General features: G+C 35.2%; 1 protein-coding gene across 1 annotated transcript in view; it reads right to left on the reverse strand.

The window, feature by feature from the left end:
• Positions 1–19,494, reverse strand: part of LOC124629603 (probable G-protein coupled receptor 158) — a 127,360-nt gene that overhangs the window by 41,132 nt on the left and 66,734 nt on the right. Inside the window, exons 3-4 of the mRNA XM_047163087.1 lie at positions 12,419–13,177; positions 4,689–4,872 (exon numbers count right to left, since the gene is read on the reverse strand). Of these exons, the coding sequence (XP_047019043.1) occupies positions 4,689–4,872; positions 12,419–13,177 (943 nt within the window). The remainder of the gene's footprint in view (positions 1–4,688; positions 4,873–12,418; positions 13,178–19,494) is intronic.

Raw genomic sequence — 19,494 nt, forward strand, 5'->3', positions numbered from 1 at the left:
ATTTTGTCGTGTGCGTTCGAAAATGCATGAGTAAATTAACACCCTTTCAATGGATTTCTGAAAAGGAGGTTCTCAGTTGGACCTGTATATTTTTGCGCGATTATCTAACGTTTTACTATATCGATTTCGATACAGCTATCAGCATAGTATTTGTCACACTTTGTAGACCTTTTTTTAGGTATACATGGAACATCGGAGTCGGTTTTTTTTTACAAAAAGTTCTTTCGCATAAGAGTTTGGGCTCACAGCGCTTCCAGTTGGTTCATTACTCTGATCCTAAATGTATGTGGCTAGTACATCTCCGTGACAGATTATGGTAATGAACCTCAAAGGACAACGGGCTTGCCACACATTACCCGGTTAACCGCACCATTAATATGACGTTCACGCCACGGTTGGGTGACTGCGATATGACGTTTTAGAAATAAGTATAGTACGGGTGATATGAAATGCTTTGGTGTAAGCGACTTGTATTTATTTATTAACTGGCTTCTGCAAGCGGTTCAACCCACTTTCTAAAGGCAACTTTATCCGGCGACCGGATAAGAAGTCATTTTGGTGTATATGCTACGTTCCTGTCAAGTTTCTTAAAACTCCTCAACTTCGCAACTGGATACCCCTTAGTAAGACTGGTTATCAGTATTTCTAAGTTCTGACTACTATTTTACTTTTTTTCCATGAAGACTCTGACAGATTGTGCCGAATTATGGTTAAAATTGTAGCTTTCATAATTATAGAACTGCGGTTTTTTATTGAAACCTCCCAATTTGTTACAAGTTATGGTTATCATTGTGGTTGTAAATGAATACTCAATACCGTGTAGTGAAAAATGAGCCTTTAATTTAATTTATTGTGTTTTTGCGGTGTGCTTGATTTTAATGACATAACGTACCTTTAGATACTTTTCCAGTAGCATTTTATTTACGAACTAGACCACATAGAGTATTTTTATTTAAGGAAAGGTTTAATAATTAAAAATTGAATACTATATCAAACTGGCTTTGATAAAAGACAGCTGCCAATGTTTTCTTTTCGTCCTATAACCATAATGGAAAATTAATAGGTATATTTTCAAAATCCAGCCAACTAGAACAGGTTCGATACACATCGCAATATTTTGTCGAGATCAATCAAACGTTATGTACGCCAATTATGGGAATTTCCAATTCAAATAACTTGTATGGAAAACAGGAAAAAGTTCGCAATGTTATTAAAATATTATAATGAAAATATGTTGGAGTTTCCAAGCGAATTTTACACTCATTAATTATTATGAAAATTTGGAATATAGATCAGTATGTTATTACAGCCTTGGAAAAATAGACATTATTTTATGACTACCTAATACCACCAATTCTTCAGATAGCTACTGAATATTATTATGGATCAAATCTCGGTCCTCTGGGAATTCTTTTGGCCCTTTAAGAAATGAAATCTTTTTAGAATAAGGGCCCAAAAATAATAATAACGGCCAACTTATTTGACTTCTATACCTATTTCAAGATTTAGAGTGACCTTGACTATAGGTGTCAATTTCTGATTTTCTATCGTGGATACTGAGTAAAATAAAAAGCTCAAAAGTCTGTTTCATTCTGCCTGTCACAATTCCATTATTTGCTCTTGTTAGTTCTTAAAAAAGTTAACATTATTAGTGCAGCTTAAGTTCTTTACAAATATGCCATCTAAGCGAAAATTAGGAACCCTCATACATTGACGTCATTCGTTTCGTGTCGCGACATTATTATCGCGACATTATTATCTCTGTACAAATCCTTCAAAATCACTTCAAAACAATCAACATCATTTTCAAAAACTGTACTCCACATAAGCTTGAATTCCCCCACTATGAAAGTGGGTTGATTTAAAACTACTAAACCAAAAACCGGCATTTCATTTCCCATTGAATTAACAAATTTTCCAACAATTTTCATTTGGGTAAAGCTATATTTTTGTGGAAATTTATAGCCTTGTGGCTATTTCCTGCTCTGTACTTCAGACGGCTATGATAAAGCCTGTTTAAAAGCTCATTTCAATGTTTGTATGGAACGGTGATTTAGTTCGAAAGTGGGTAGTAGGGCGATAAATAAGCTCTATTTCTTGTTGAAAGGTTTATTTTTTTACATAATTTATATGTCGTAATCTAGAAATGTTTATTATTTTACCGTTTAACTACGCCTCTAATAGGGTCTTTACGTAACTGCAGGTATATTTTATTACCACTCTAATGAACAAAATTCATTTACTTTCAAAAGCATCTCAATTTTCAATAAAAAATATTTCTGAACTAATTTCAAAGACATCTAAAAATAAAATTAAATCATAGACAGTAACTAGTCTAACTCAGAAATCGATAGCCAATAGTCTCGAGTAACAATATCGAATAATTTCATTATCCAATTTAATGAATTCGTCTCGATATCTCGCTAGTTAGGTAGTTCAATATCTACCGATTCCAATTTAGAAATACATTTCATATTCACGCCTTTAACAGTTCGCCTTGGGTCAAAATTATTGTCTCTTGAAGCTTTAGTTTAACTACAAGTATAGAATTATGTAAATGCAATTATCGATAAAATTATCTCGATTTTTATTTTTCACTTGCTGTAGTAACTTTATCTAATATTGACTGTCCAGCTAAAAAAAAATGTGACCAAAATTCGGTAATATAGTGACCATTATGACCACCTTTTGTCAGATTGTGATCTAAATATTGCCCATATTGATTTATTACACAAAACACCGCTACGTTTTACCCACGGAAGCGGAAACCAGTTGCAATATTCCAAGCCTCGCCACAAGGGTGAGTCCTAAGCAATATTTTTTGTAGCTCATAATATGAGACCAGTCCCGTATTAATCTTATAATATTCTTAGAGTTTTGTTATAAAAGATTTATAGTACAAGGGCTCGTTCAAAGGAAATATGGCTTCCTTTCGATATTTTTGGGGGAAAGGGAATGATGGCAATTTTATTAGTTGATAGGTGTATTGATCAGGTTTTTGAAGTATTGTGAAGCGTTGGGTGGTCACAGAAATGAGATAATATAGATTTTTACAATTGAAGCTTTCAGTTATCTACAGCACAATAATCTTATTGTACCTATTTCGTAAGACCTTTTGGGTAATTTGGAAACATAAGAAGAAAACGAGATGCAAAAGAGGTTAAAAAAATCTCGCTCATAATTTAGCTTTTCAAAATTATATATAAAGTCCTCAATATAATTATCTTGTTCAACCCGTCAAAGCCTAAAATCTATATTTCAGTTAATTAAACGTTATAATAACGTATGTATCAATATCATGAAATACAAAAAATAACACAAATGCTAATTGTGGCTGAGATATGAACCCTACAAACTGGCTCACACCTAAAAAACCGGATTCAATATAAAACTTTTATGAAACACTTATAATATAAAATACAATCGTAACATATGTAAGTATATTATTACTATCACAGTAAATAAAAACGTACACAAATGCTAATTGTAGCTGAAATATAAAGCCCTGTAAAGTGGCTGAAAAACACCTGAAAAACCACCGTCTCGTAACCGGACGCCGTGAGTATCAGCAGCACTTTGTTTGAGCGTTTTTAGTGCTCACCCTCGCTGAAGTACCACTTAACTGTAAATTGTAGTGTGTTAAATAAATACGTAAGGGTTTTAAAGAAAGAATGAAGTTCCTTGTTTAGTGTTTCTGCTTTAGGATGCTCTTATCGGAAACTATTGTCCTTATGAATGGGAAAGTAACTCCGTTTGGCACGCTTTCATATCAAAACTACTGAACTGATTTAAATGTGGAAAACAGAAGGTCAAAAATTACAATGACAAAAAAAGCAGTGTAGGTATATTAGCTATTTCCCGTCTACTGTAATTCCAATCGATTATTTACGTATTTTATGTCCTCCTCCTGACGTATGGCACAAATGCAAATCAACACCTTGTAGTATTAACTTCAATAGTCGTGGTAGCCTAGTGGGCAAAGAACCAACCTCTCGAGTATGAGGGCGCAGGCGCAACTCCCCCGAACACCACAGATTATATAAGTTTCAGATGTTCCTGATACGGTGGTATCCATGAATAATCCATTTTCTAGTACAAACGACGGGCCGAGCCTATCTCTGACCCGATCTGTGTTATTGCTCAAACGACTCCGAATGGAACTGATAACTTCTATTTTCGCGTTCAATCTTTTTTGTGCAAGACTTTTCTGTGTCCTGTTTTTGTCACGAAATTGTGGCCGTACTAACATTTGATGTTACGTTCGGTTTTATGGATCATTTGTAATGATAATATTTTTATGACGTTCCTCAAGGTTGTAGGATAATGTAATATGTTATTTTACCTCTAGTAGGTACTGTCGTACCTTTTTTCCTGTTACTTTTAATATTATTTTCTTGTGCTTGCATGAATATTTCACTTTGCTTATTGGGATCATATGAATTTGTTTCATGTAAGATTTTTCCTTCTCTATTTTCAACCTATATTGCCTTTTATTCTGGCAAAAATCAGAATACCGAAATTCGTACTATATCTTTTTGCCTTTTTTTACTTAACTCAGATAGAGACATTATTATGTTTGAGCAGTGATTAAAATTGAGTGTCGATCCCAACTTTATTTTGTGTATTATAGATGCATAATTTACTCTACACCTCTACGAATTTCTAGTAATAAACAAAACTACACTTACTTGAAAAAATAACTGCCATTACTATACCCGAAGAAGGGCACAGTGTAAGTCAGCATCCATATGTTGCCGCCTCCACAGTCATAGTAGGGTTTCGACCACTTGCCATCTTCGTAGGTAACTGAGAGTATCTCGTCGGGTTCCCGATCAGTGTGGGCAGTATCGTTGTATGTGTACGTGTTGAACCCTGGAAGAGAAGGTGGGTTTAGAAGATAGGAGTTAACAGTTGATATTCTCAGTACTTTGGGGAAAGTAAACGTGAGTAAGGTATGCGTAACTGACCTAGAGATATGTTTATATCGGAAAGTTGAACTTAAATATTATTTGTGTTACATTTTATTGACGTTGAGAAATTTTTATATTTTCATGGTAGGAGTGAAATAAACATCAAGACGATGGCTGAGCAGCAGAATTCAAGCCCGCGGAATTTTGATTTGGCTACATTTATGTCATAAGAGTTTTCTTTAGTACAAAATACGAGGATTCAAGGATAGTACATCATTGACTTAAGTACTAAAATAGTATATGAATTGCAAGAAGTGGCTTCTATATCAGTTTCTATGGATGTCATGCCCAAAGGATCTTCGCGAATGATATATATATAACGGCAACGCAGTTTTAATTATTTTTCGTCTCCATAATCATTGATATAATGACTACAAACAAAGCGAATATCGATTGCTGGTTATCAATTTGGAAAAAAATATTTGAGCTTAATCCGGACATTTCATACTCAGTAGGTAGCTTATATTAAGCCAATCAATTTTTTATTTTACACATACCCGTGCCAGTGTATTAAACATATATTTCGTACATTTTAATGGAAAAATCCATAACAGACAGGGGAAAGACAGGTGACACGTGAAAACTGGCAGGAGATGGGATTACATTGTAATATATTCCACTTTTATGTACTACGATATTGAGTAATGATTTAAATATTCATTTTTCAATATTTTTCTAGAGATTTTGTTGGACCAAAAATAACGCATCTTTTGTTAAATGTCATTTTATAAACACTAGGTTTCGTCACCTTACTTGCTTCTTCGTCAATGGAATAATGGTGTATCAAAGACTGAAAGATTTTTTCAAATGAGTGAGTACAGTAGTTTTAAGATTAGCACGTACAAACAACCAAATAGGAGAACTCTTTACCTTCATAATATTAGTACCTATAGATAGTTTATTTATATTCAACTCTGCAACTTTCATAATAAAAAAGTAACGTATTTGTTTTCCTATTGTACCACTAATATGAAGTTTCCCGTTCACGACCCTTGCGAAACTCACGAAATTGCTCAAAATAGCGGAAAAAAATGAAATACGTATGATTCGTAAATAATAGATTTCTTTCAGATAGTTTTCCTCAATGTTCGTTAGGTTTATTATTTTTTTATTTGAGCGATTCTTTCTTTTATGTGCTTTGATTACAGTAGTTTTATCCTGTTAAACTACTGAATAAAATACTTGTTATTTGAGATACTTACTTGAACTACGTTCGATTTTTAATTAATTGCTTCTTTTGTTCTTAATTTAAGGCTATAAATATTACTAATGTTTATTTGTAAAGGTCGTATTCCTATATAAAGAAATAGGCAATACAAATAGGATACTCATTAGCGAAATAAAAGATTAATTGTAAGGAAGTGGTTTCTACCATAATTGTAAAGATATTACGTTGATACAGACCTATATGTTATCGAATAGGGTAACATTCATTTAAACGGAATCAATATATTTTCGCTAGCTCTAAGCTATCTGTTTACTAAATCGCAATTAAAACTTTTAGTGAAAGCGCAACAGAAGGACTGAAGAATAACAAGAAGGAACTTTCGCAATTTACAATACTGTTAAGGATTATATATCCAAATTTTTTGTATCTACGTCTCCTAATTTTCATTGTTTTCTAATTAGAATTCATGTGATGAAATATAAGCAAGATATAAAACATTTCAATCCCAATAAACAAATCATCCCCCGCGGCCAATGAATCTTTTTAATTGCGTCCATTTTCCGCTGTTTTCCTCATTTCAATATGTGATGAAAGTCATTAGCGAAGCATTAAAGTCCGCCATATTTCCGGAGTCTCATCAGGCTTCTCTCATTCAGAATACATTGCATTTTTGATGGGTATAAGCAGGAACAATTATGACCGTTAATAATTATGGACGGACGAAGCTCGTGAAGTTATTATTAATGATGATTGGGATGTTTGGTTGTTCGGAAAATTGGACTTATAGTTTGCTGTGTGATGGTGAGATTCTGTGGCAAATACCGACTGTTCTGTAGAGATGCTGGTTAAAACAAGCAACAGCTAGTACAAAATATTTTTAAAATATTAAAGTTGAGGATATTATTTTGTACTGTCAATATAGGGAACGTGGGAACTGGGCAGGAGGTAGAAGAATATAATACACCAAATTAACAAATGGCTGCTAAAGACTTACAAAAAACATTAACTCTGTTACAGAATTCCGTTTGTGCATACTTACAATGTTTTTTACATAAGCATGTGTAAGCTAAAGAATTTTTGTAATTTAAAAAAATCGGTAAAAAAACTTTTAAGTTCAACGGTTTTATCTTGTGTGCACTGAAAACTAGAAAATAAAAAAAAACTGTTACTTACCTTAAACCTACGTAGGTGGTCCCGGTCATATTAGACTAAAATAAAAACGTGGGGCCCTCTGAAATCCTACCTGAAAGCATATCTTTATACTTTGGTAGATCGTGAGCTCGGCGTTCGCTGGTGAAGCCGCTACGGCTGATTATTGATTGTCAAAATCTCCAGTTACGATTATAGTAAGTCGATGCAATCCACACCTATTATACCTCTAGAAGAAAGTATTACAGCAATAGTTAGGTAATAGGCCCCACGTTTTTATTTTAGTCTAATATGACCGGGACCACCTACGTAGGTTTAAGGTAAGTAACAGTTTTTTTTATTTTCTAGTTTTCAGTGCACACAAGATAAAACCGTTTAACTTAAAAGTTTTTTTACCGATTTTTTATTTTCTAGTTTTTAGTATTTAATGAAAATACCGAATATTCCTCATTCTATATATGGGTCAGCAGCGGTGAGGGAGTGCCAAACTCTTACTGACTAAAAAACCGTTGTGTTTCGTCGTAGGCCTTTTATATACCAAGACCACGGTAACTCTTTCGAACAATCCCCCAGCCCAGGCATACCTTGGCCTTGTTGGGCCCCGCTGGGGTTGCTGACAGTATTCTACTTGACTAGCCCTTTCATTTGATACCCATATTGAGGGGGTTCTGGAAAAAATATGTAATCCGCCATTTTGTACCGGCGGCCATCTTGGATTTACAATGTTATTGATATTACTATATTGTATTGTCATCGGAATTCAAGGTGTGTACCAAATTTCAGATCAATCTGACAACAGGAAGATACTTAAATTTGAATTACTAAATTTGACCCAAGAAAGAATAAAACAAACAGGGTGAGCTAAAAAAAACCGTTTAAAAATAACTTTGGTAGACATATAAACAATTTACTTTTTTAAAAAAATTCATAGTTTAAAGCTGAAGTTTGACTGCTTGAACGTGCTTATTTAAGAAATTACTGTTCCTTTTTGAAATATTTCTTAACAACGAAAACTATATGGCTATTTATCTGAATACACAACTGTAGTTTCCATAGAAGGTGAAACCGATGGACAAAGTATATATCTATACATATTGGATACTCTTATTTCTTTACTCCCAGTAAATATATTTGTAATACTCGTAAGATTCAAGAAATGGTCACTAATGGAATTAATAGCAAATACTGGGAAGGTCCAGCTATTGATAATGTCTTGGTACGCGTACTGCAATCCTATTGGCCCTTTAATAAATTAACGTGAGTCCGATTGCGAGATAGAGTAATTACTATATTGACCATTGTAAGATAAGGTCAATTGAGCTGGTTTGTTGGGTTGTGGACGGAGATAAGATATCGGGAGCGATTTTGGCAATTGAATTTCTAGTCATTTTCATTTTTGGAAACTTATTTTGTTTTAGGGTATAAATTGCTTTTACTCTGTGTTCATTGTAAATTGTTTCACATAAGTATTGTTTACTTTATTTATATTACACAACTAGCTTTCACCAGCGATTTTATCTGTGTCCCGTGGGAATTATTCCGCGCACCCATTTGCGAGTTCAAACAATCAATAAACATTTTTAAAGTATTTTAGGTCAATATTCTTCGTTCTGCTCTTATCTTACAGACGATTTCTAAAGCGAAGCAAAAAAAAAGCACCTTTCAGTACAATACAGGCAGAAAAAAAAATACGATTGTACCTAAACTAAAGTTCGAATCGACTCTCAGAACTTTGGAGTAGAAATAAACAGTTCGGCCCGTTTTCACTTTAGTCCTAGAAAAACATTGTCCTAGTCGTAATTTAGTAAAAGTTTAGCACAAAAGAATAAATCCCGGCTTAGTACAGTATTTATTTTCTGATTTCTTTGCTTTTGGCTGATTAACATTGGAACTTGTAGTAGTGGTATTGTGGTCTTATTTTTTGTGGGTACGTCTCGAAAGTTGAAGGAGAATTGTTTGTTTCGAGTGATGAAGTGCTTTTGACCAAGTGTGTGATGAAAATAGGTAATGTTATCGATGGCAAGGCTACATAATCTGTGTACAGTACATTAGTATTATAAGGGTGAAGAGTTTGATTCTTTGCTTAACCGTGCGCATCTCAGGAACTGATAGGGCAGATTTGAAAAATACTTATTTCAAAGTTCACTTATTTGAGAAAGGCTTTAAACTGATTTTAATAAGGATCTGGGAAGGTCAATGGGACGCGGGTGAAAGCGCTGACCGAAGTTAATCTATCAGGCCTCGGCCTCGAATTTTGCGGGCAGCGGGGCGGCAGCGGCGGCGGCGCGGGCGGCCACCGAGTGCACCGCTCGTTGCCCGCTCCCGCGCCGCTGTATTCGAGGGCCGGTCCATTTGATTATACGCGTAAGATCCTGCCGCTCCCGCGCCGCCGCCACTGCCGCCCCGCTGCCCGCAAAATTCGAGGCCGATGCCTTATACCTAACATTAAGATGGGACGTTATTTACGCAACTGTTATTGTTAACACATGCTTCAAAGTGTAAAACATTATACTTACTCGAATAAAAAAAAATGAACATGAATTGAATTTATGAAAATGTCACTCAAATCAGCTCAAGTTGTTGACAAATGTAATAACACAAACCACAATACTAAACAGTTTGTCCTCGGTTACCGTGGTACCGTGCTAATTGAGAACACACCCCGACTTCTTTATTGTACAACGAGAACAAACTTTCTTAAAACAATTTACTGTGTAATGTGGTTGTAGAATCATGGTGCAAGTGAAGAGATTCCTGTAATTTTATTTTCTTTGCTCTCTACAAGAACTTTAGTAAAAATGAATCATCTAATAATGCTTTTTCTAATGACTAAAAAACTCAATTTTTTTTATTCCTGGTGCCTTTTGTGTTCCAGTCATTTATTTAACAATAGAATCAAGATTCTTGGGAATAACTTACGACAGACAGTCCTGTCAGATGATCCCGTCCCGCGTACACCTACGTGGATCATGTGAGTGTCACTAACAAATTTGCAAAACTGTAGTCATTATAAGACTTTCTAAACAATACTGCAGAAGATTAATGTCCACATCAATCGCAGCTCAACTTTGGAAAACATGATTCTTACATAGTCCGTTTCTGAACTGCACATTATATTGAAGAATTCCTCTTGTTGGTGTGAAGTCCGATTTTCAGGTTTAAGAGATTAAAAGTATTTCTCTGGATAAAAGGAAAGTACCGAAATGTTATTGGCTGTGGTCTTGTATGGCAAAACTTTAAAATAGTTTTGTGGAATAGAATGGAGTCTAAGTTGTAGTTTACCGGGTATTTTTTTAACGATTACACTTGAGTTATTGCAGATTTTTAAAGAATTTTGTACCGATTTTTTATTTTCTACTTCAATGCTCCTTCCTATAATTTTTTTTATTGATCATTGATAACCTGATGTTACACATTACTTGTCGCTTTTAAAAGACTTTCATTTAAAACATAAAACTGTACAATTTTCTCCAAAATCAAAGGGAAATGATCGGGAAACAGAAAATTACCCAGCAACCCGAGAATTTCTCAAACATCTTACAAGTCAACGGAATAAATATTTCAGACACAAAGAACTTGGGGCTTGAATTCGTACATCAGGCGTACATCAGGCGAAGGCTGACGCAGTATTGTTTTAAATAACGATAAATCGATAGGAACAAATCCTTCGGGACCCCTGACTTTGTTTCTATAAACAGAAAATTGCTAAATTCTTGAGAAACGTTGAATAATTTGAAGGCACTGTACGCAGTTGAGAATTTTGTACGAAAACAAACTTGATTTTATGAAGGGTTTCTGTTCCTAAGTTGTATTTGTTTTTGATTGATTTGGGAAGTGGTGGGTTTCTTATTCATTCATCTGGCTTTCAGATTTAATCAATTGAATTAATTTACAAATGCTGAATCACAACACCAGTCAAATATCTTGCTATATAGTTCATACAAAAATATTTTCTTTTTAATTAAAGCTCTTCATTGATTCTATTGAAAGCGCGGTTGAAAACTAAAACCGATATTAAACTTTTTAGTAGAATCCTCTTCGTTTTAAAGCCTATCAATGTGGTTTACAACAGCAAACGACAGGCTGACTCGAGTATCTATAAATATTTGATACAAGCGCAACCTGAATACGTCAATTTCTAGTCGTGAAGTGCTGAAAGTGTACAAATAGGAGCAGCCTTTTATTTAGTAGTTTACTTTGTGTTAACGTACCATATGATATACATTGCCTTTTGGTTAATATGTATATGGAATAAAAATGTTTCAAAAACAAACCTTAGAATGAACCTAGCTAAATATATATACCTAATGAAATATATGTTTAGGATTAGGTCTACTAAAAATGATAGAAAATTATTTCAATAATATTTCCTAACAATAATATATATGATATATGATATCCGAGTGCTCCAGGGAGAGTATACTGTCCCCCATCTCCGGCCTGCCGGAGTGAAGCATGACGGGGGATAGGTCTCCCGCCTCTTGGCTTGCCTTCACCGGCCGGTCAGAGTGGAGTCGCTAGAGTAGGGTTAGCAGCCCGCTCGGAGGGTAAGTGCCTCGTGGTAAGTGGCGAGTGGGCCGGTGATGCTGGACCCACAGGGAGCGCGTGATCTGCGTTTAAAGTCCGCCGAGGTATCCTCACCCTTCAGCCGCTCATGTACCTGTTGCCCCCTTGTTGCGATTTAGCGACTGATTCCCGGGGGCCCAGTAAGTGAGTTGGCGAGTCTCCACCTGCCATTTTTACGTGTATTTATTACATTGTTATCGGCAGGTGCCATAGTTCCCGTAGTTTCCCCATTCCTAGTCCACTAGCATCCCATCACAATAGCCCAAGTAGTTTTCATCCATAGTTAGCAATAGTTTAGCACAGAACCGGGGATTGTCCTTGGGTACATTTCTATAGTGTATACAGGGATAATTGTCGGTTTTGTGTCACCATTTCATTAAAGTTGTCTCAAAAGGGCTTCAGCGTGTTGGCTTCGGCCCCACGTTCGCCTCCCAAAAATCCGGGACTCTATAGTCCCGAGGTCTGGTAGAGACATACAAAATATATATGAAATAAATGTATTATCGATGTTTAGGATGAAAGTATCTTAATCTAAATCGCTATAAGCTTCTATCTTATGACTCACCTCTTCTAAACTGATTATGGTTTCTGATCACGCGCTCAGCGTTCTTGCGCGCGATGTAGAACCACTCCGATGTGTTGCTCAAATATTTGTATTCCACCGCCAGATCCTTCGCTAGTATCGGGCCTTCGGGCAAACGGTACGCAAACGGACAGAACAACTGATAATCCTTATACTGCAACTGGTCATAACAGTTCCCAGCTGCAAATATATCGTCGTCAAACTCCACCATTGAAAACACACTCGCATGCAGCAAATACTCATTATGCATCACAGAAGGACCCGCGTACTTCCACAGTCTTGTCAACATATTCGCTCTATTTACAGCCACATCAGCTTCTATCCTAAATCTTTCTTGTGCGTACCTGTCTACTACACCTTCACCCAAATTCAAATGAGTGCCAGCTGTACAATTCTCACCAAGCAAATGTTGCGTTTCTATCAATCTTAGGAACTTTGTTACAACATCTTCGTGAACTGGCCTTGAAATGGTAACATTCTCAGCAGTTCCATTCAAGTCTCTTATGTCAGAGTTTTCATCTAAATTAGTTTTGGTGTCGTTATTATCGTAACTATGTTCTACGTTAATGAAGTGGTCGACTAATGACACGTCGTCTGTGGTGACTTCGTGTTTGGAGATCGATGTGTAGTTGAAGGGTTTAGGGAAGGTGTAAGGCTCTCTGAGGCCGTCATCGTCGTCTGGCGCCGCGTACGGCCTTAACGCTGCTATCACAGGGTCTTCACCGGATTTGTCGATACTTTCTGTAACAAAAAGAAATAAAATAAGATTATTATCAGCCACATGCTTCTTACTCTTTACTGATCTCTTACATGAGAACGGTCTGATCGACTTTTGTTAACTTAAACCCAATGTTGTTTTAGGATTGGGTATATAAAAGCATTTGTAAATCAGGGTTAAAATAAACAATTTTTCATCGAAAATCATCTTATGAAAAGTTATTGTATTCATTGAACCGTATCGCTGGTTCGCATAACTGTACCGCGAAAGGATGAAGGTCAGATTATAACGGTTAACGGAATCAATGGTTTCCATTTAAAGTTTCAATACAACACACGGTAAACCATGAAAGCACTTTATATGAATTTGTATTTACTGAAGTAAAGGGGAATATAATTAGCGTGAGTCCAATGCGTTAACTGGCTCTTACATTTCACGCGAAATAACGAACGGTAAAATGTGAAACATTTTTAAATCAGGTTTAACATATTATAGGTATTTCTGGATTTAAACTTTTGCAGATTTTTTCCCAAATGAAATGTTTGGGGAAAATGTGAGGCTTAAATTCAATGATGTGATAATATTATGACGGCAGATTACGTTTTAAATTACTTTCTTTGGGGAAAGAAAAATACTTTGCTATTAGGCTGTGAAGGTGTTACGGCTTTGGCTGAAACAATCTGTGAGGTTAAGCTACGTTCCACGTGTACAAGGATTATATGTGAACAGAGGGATTCTGTCAGACAGTAAGTCTTGTTACGTTAGGAATGGGTAATTTGAGAATCTGAAAGCCATACTTATTTGGGTTTTAACTTGTAGTGTTCTTTTAAAGGTCCAAAGACGGCGATAGAATATTTATGCGAAATAAAAACGGGAACGATAAAGGGATAGGAAACCTGTATAGGTATCGATCATACAATTGAACAAAGTAGATCCTCCAAGGACACAAACGCCCAAATAAAGAACGGAACGAAGTTTTATCTAACAAAACACTTCAACATTGCTTCACAAGTATTCAATTTCCTTTTTCGTATATAAACAGCTATGTAAACAGGAAATCAAATGCTGCAAGTAAAATGGAACGTAACCAGGGCACGGCTACGTTCGGTTCTACGCATGCATAAGCTAGTAGCTTCTAGGGGACCAATCTTTTATAGGTCTGACGTTTGACTGCATACGATTTGTGTAGCTTACGCTCTTGAGCTTATATTTATTTATTTATACTGCCTTTTAAAGATGGCGAATGAATTGAATACCATCTTTGAGGTAAGTGGAAGTTTTCTGAATTTATTTTATGAAAATATTTTGTCGTTGGAGTTGGCTAGTAATTTGTGGGCCAAATTAGACCATAGGTTGAATGACTGTGCTGGCTGAATGACTATTAGGTATATTGACGAATATATTTGCTCAAGTATATGCCATACTATGTAGATATAGCTATATCGTTTCAACAAATAAAAATTCTAAAACAAAATACCTCTACCATTTTTCCATATAACAAAGCTTGCACATTTTTATAGGCACGTCACAAACGAATTGATAAAGGCCGTTAGAAAAAACTTCCAGGAATCTAAAACTAGCGGTCAAAGCTACGTGGGACTACTCGTATAGAAAGGTTCAATTTTTGTTCTTATTTCGAGGCCCCTACCTTCAACGTTATTGAATTTTTGGCCCACTGTGGAAGAATGGTTGTATTATGCAGATGGCTCTAGTGTAGTGGCATATTGTAGGCTCATCTTTTCAAAAGGGCAGAGTAATAAGAGTTTAGCAAGTTCTTTTTTTATCCTGTGGAATGTCGGTAGGTCTATGGCATTATTATTTTCAGTATGGCCTTATGATAGAGTGTATTCTTGGAACAAGATGTTGTGCTTTCCTAGGACCTTTTGATTTTTGCTGTGAATCAAAATATATGCTATATTTAAGTTTTAGAGAATGATGTGCCCTAATTACACATTAAAGTAAGGTACGACATTTTATTAGTAAACTTTTGTGATCCCACCTGGTTTTATAAATGTTTCAACTGTCCCTTTGATAACAATAAACTAACGAGCACGGGTCCCAGGTTCGATTCTTGCTCGTGGCGATTCAATTTGCTCGCTCGAGAAGAAGACAAAAGGTTTCGATATAATTATAATAGTTTCTGCGTGATAGTTGATACCTTTCTATAAGTAGACTTGATTTAGATGAAGGTGGTATAATAATGTGAAATACCTTCGTATAAGATTAGTTTTGATATAGTATCTTCAAAGCTTAACACACTGTTAGCTGGCATAATAGTATCATATTAAATTGGTTTCCGTAATTAGTGGTCCGTCCTCAATTTACAGTATGTGTGTAAACGTTCTTTGTTGTTTTGGTAACACTGTATTGACGAATTGACTAAAAGGAACGTTTGTTTGGTACAACATTCATGGTATAAGTAGATGTTTATTTAATGAAAGCGCGTAAGGTATACTTGTGTGTGTAAATATGCATGTGTATTGTTATACGTGTAGGTATTATCTCTATGCGCAAGCTCTTTAATGCTCAGAAGTGGCCGATCGTCGACTAATCATAACAAAGTCCGATGTATGAATGAATTTTGTTATGGAGAAGGTCTGAAACCTGGAGAACATTTTGTTATACTAGCATACTATGTAGCCCCCTTGTGAAGCCATGGGTATATACAAGCAATGGCGCAAATAAACACTTTTAAATCCTTCTATACAAAATAATTTCACTAAGTATTTCAGAACCAGCCAAAAACAAAACAAATAATCTAATCTTACCCAAAAAAGCTTCCCCTTTCCCATACAAGCATGATTCATTTGACATTGCCAAAAGTTTGCCCAAAGTCAATATATACTAGAATCCTTTTGACAAACGCTCTTCCACTATTTGAGGACAAGGGCAGCCCTTAGATTTCGGGATAACCGACGAATTGCGAGTGTTTTTATCAATGGGGTGAATGTAACGAGGGGTGGGGGTGAAGGGGGTAACTTTATTGGGTCTGTGTTCCACTATTTGGTGTAATGTAAAATTATAGGTTTTTTTGTAGTTTTGTTGCTGGGTTTTAGATTAATGGATAGAAAACTTTTTGCTGAAGTATGTAGAACAACAGATGATTTGAACTGTAAATTGAAAGTATAAAGATTTTTTTCCCATTCCCAGAAAATATGCTGGATTATTTTCACGCGTGGTAAAATCACTACCTAACATATAAAAACGCATAACAACATTAATAAATGAGTTTGTGCCTAAGTAACACCTACACTCGTCTTCTTGTTGCACTTTAATAACGTATGGTTAGACTGAAAGTTACCTAAAGATTGTCGAGAAAAGGTTAGGTATATAACATTCAACATATTAGGCAATACCGAGCCTCTTTTTTCGCTCAAACAAATATACCTACAAGAACATTTCTGTCCCAAATACATACGCAGCCTACATCTATTATTTCTTTACTTCGCTCACAATCACGAAAACAAATGAATACTTTATTCCCCTCTTTCCATGAAGAAAGAAATAAACTATAGTTAATGCAATATTTATAGAGCTATTAGGTTTACTGTTCCCGTTTATATAATTGCCAAATATTCAGTGTTTTACTGGAGACGAGTAAACTGTTTAATGGTAACTGGTTAATGTTAATCACTCGTTGAAAGTGCTGATGTTAATTTCGTTCGGTTTATTGGCAGTAAAAATGCTTGTAGAAATGGAAAGACGGAGGTTCTATTTTTAGTACCTACACTTTTTATTTTTAAGATGTTTTAGTTTATTTTCGGATTTTTTTAGCCACAATTAAAATACTCCCACACTTGTCATATACATAAGTACACATGCTTAAGTGTCAAAGTAATTTGGCTCTTAGGCCTTATGTTAGATTCAGGAACTACGTCAGAAAACAAGCATTATTGGTGTCATAACACCACACGATAGTCATTCAGTGGTTTTCAAATAAATATAAACATAATAACAAAGTCGCTATACCAGAAATTCACGAAAATAGGCACAACAATCACCTCAATTTTGGCCAAATATCACAAAGTCAAACAAGAACAAAGCCGACGATGATGCCAACCTAAACCCCGTTTGTTCCTCACTTTTTACAGCGTCAATAATTTACTTAAACAGCGTGCAAACGTTGGACCAGTAAAGGGGATTTGTAGAGAAACGAAATCACAGCTATATTCCCCAATAAAGGGGGATTTAGTTTATGAAGACTACAAATCGCGAGTTTCATTACACGTCGGCCCGAGGAATTGACTGCCAGTATTATGTATTGAAAGCAATTTCGCCGCGCCTCTGCCTGATATATTGAAATTTTATGTAGGTAGGTAGTGTTGTAGAGTTTTTTCGAATTGCATGCCGACAATGTTGCAATAGTAATCAAGGATATGGTATGTTTTGGTAGCTGAAAATAGTAAATAATAATGTCTGATTTTGATGATAATATTCACATGGATATGAAGAGGTATATCGTATCTGTAAACCTGCAGTTCAATCAAAAAGAAGATAAGATTAGCCTCAAAATGTATCCATAACTGCTTTTAATGACATGCTTTCAAAAAAGTACTCCAATTTGGCTTAACTGCTAATTATATGGGAAAACTTTTCCACCATGAATTACCCCACAACATTTTTCTAAAAGAAGCAAAAATAAATAATCATATAACAATTTACGTGTCAACCAAATTTCGTTAACCAAATACTTTCAATGAACAGTTAAAGCAAACAGTTGACGTAACACAAGTATATTTGTGTTTATCCAAGGCTTTTATATTACCGACAAATATTTTAACCAAACACCGTTAGATTATGTTAATTCTGTGTTAACAAACTGGGGAACTGTTTTATTTATCCGCAGGTTATGAAAAATATAAGGGAAGTGGAATGTCTCAACTTTTAGAAAGCGATTGTTAAATTACTGTTACTGTTACAGCCTTTTTATCGTCCCACTGCTGGGCACAGGCCTCCTCTCATACGGAGAAGGATTGATTTTTAAATTAACTTTGATAAATTAGGGAAAGAAGATTTTAGACACTAATTTTGTGAGAGTTAAGTGTCAATACAGTTTAATAATTAAATCCTTTTTCTTCACAATTTAAATTCTATGAAAGCTTTGAACCTCAATCCCAGATTGAAAAATCTATTGTTCGTCAGACACTTGGAGTATAATGTACCCACCCAAAACAAAAATGTGAAAGACTGCCAAGTTCGATAATATGGGAATGCTTTGCCTATAAAAGAAGTGAGATCTGAATAAGTACCAAGTTCCATACACATACCTCAGTTAAAAATAGTTACTTTTTATGATGTTACTTGGCAAGTTTTCATACACCTTGTTATAAACCTACTAAACGCAATGAATCAAGTATTTAATTTTCTATTAAAACTTGCCAAGTAATCATCATTAAAAAGTAACTATTTTTAACTGAGGTATGTGTATGGAACTTGGTACTTATTCAGATCTCACTTCTTTTATAGGCAAAGCATTCCCATATTATCGAACTTGGCAGTCTTTCACATTTTTGTTTTGGGTGGGATTTCATTTATTTTTGTAAGGTTGTTTATTTTATTTTTTTCTTATGATGAAGTTAGTTAAAGAAATGTCTCATTTATACTATCTTTTAGATTTTTTAATATGCACTATGTTTCTTACAAAGAAATGAACTAGATTAACTATGACTAGATTTACCAACTGACTGACATGACATGTTATCATATATTATGTTCGTGGATCAAAGTTACACATTCGTTATTTTCTAAAGTGATTCACACTTGGCCGTTTTCAGATTTTTACTTTACTTTGACTAAATACAAACCTTTGTACCATTCGAAGATATATTATATAAATATAGATAAATTTAGTTCGTTTTAGTTCCTTAGGGGTATAAATTGACACCGGGTATAAAACACCTTCATTATTTTGAAACCGACTCACACTTGGCCATTTTCAGATTTTTTCCTTTACCTTGACATAAAGACCTACCTCCATGCCAAATTTCAAGTCAATACGACCATTGGAAGTGGTCTAGGTTTTTGATGAGTGAGTCAGTCAGTGAGTGTATAGTAAAAATAGCGATTTTCTGACGTCAATATCTCAAGACCTACAATAGGTATATTAATGAAATTTTGTATTTTAGATAAGTGAGGGGGTCTCAACAGATACTAGAAATTTGATATGCGTAAATAAAATAGATTTTGAGTTACAGGGGGGTCGAATTTGGCCCGAAATGGTTCGTGTAATATAACCCACGGCCGGTGTGTCGCCTTTTTTGCTCGAACTTGGCGGACACACTGCCGTGTGTCTAGATCAATACAAAAACTTCTGCATTTGCACTACGAATTAACTTACTAC

This window comes from Helicoverpa zea, chromosome 1 (genome assembly GCF_022581195.2).
Source record: "Helicoverpa zea isolate HzStark_Cry1AcR chromosome 1, ilHelZeax1.1, whole genome shotgun sequence".
Classification (NCBI taxonomy): Eukaryota; Metazoa; Arthropoda; class Insecta; order Lepidoptera; family Noctuidae; genus Helicoverpa; species Helicoverpa zea.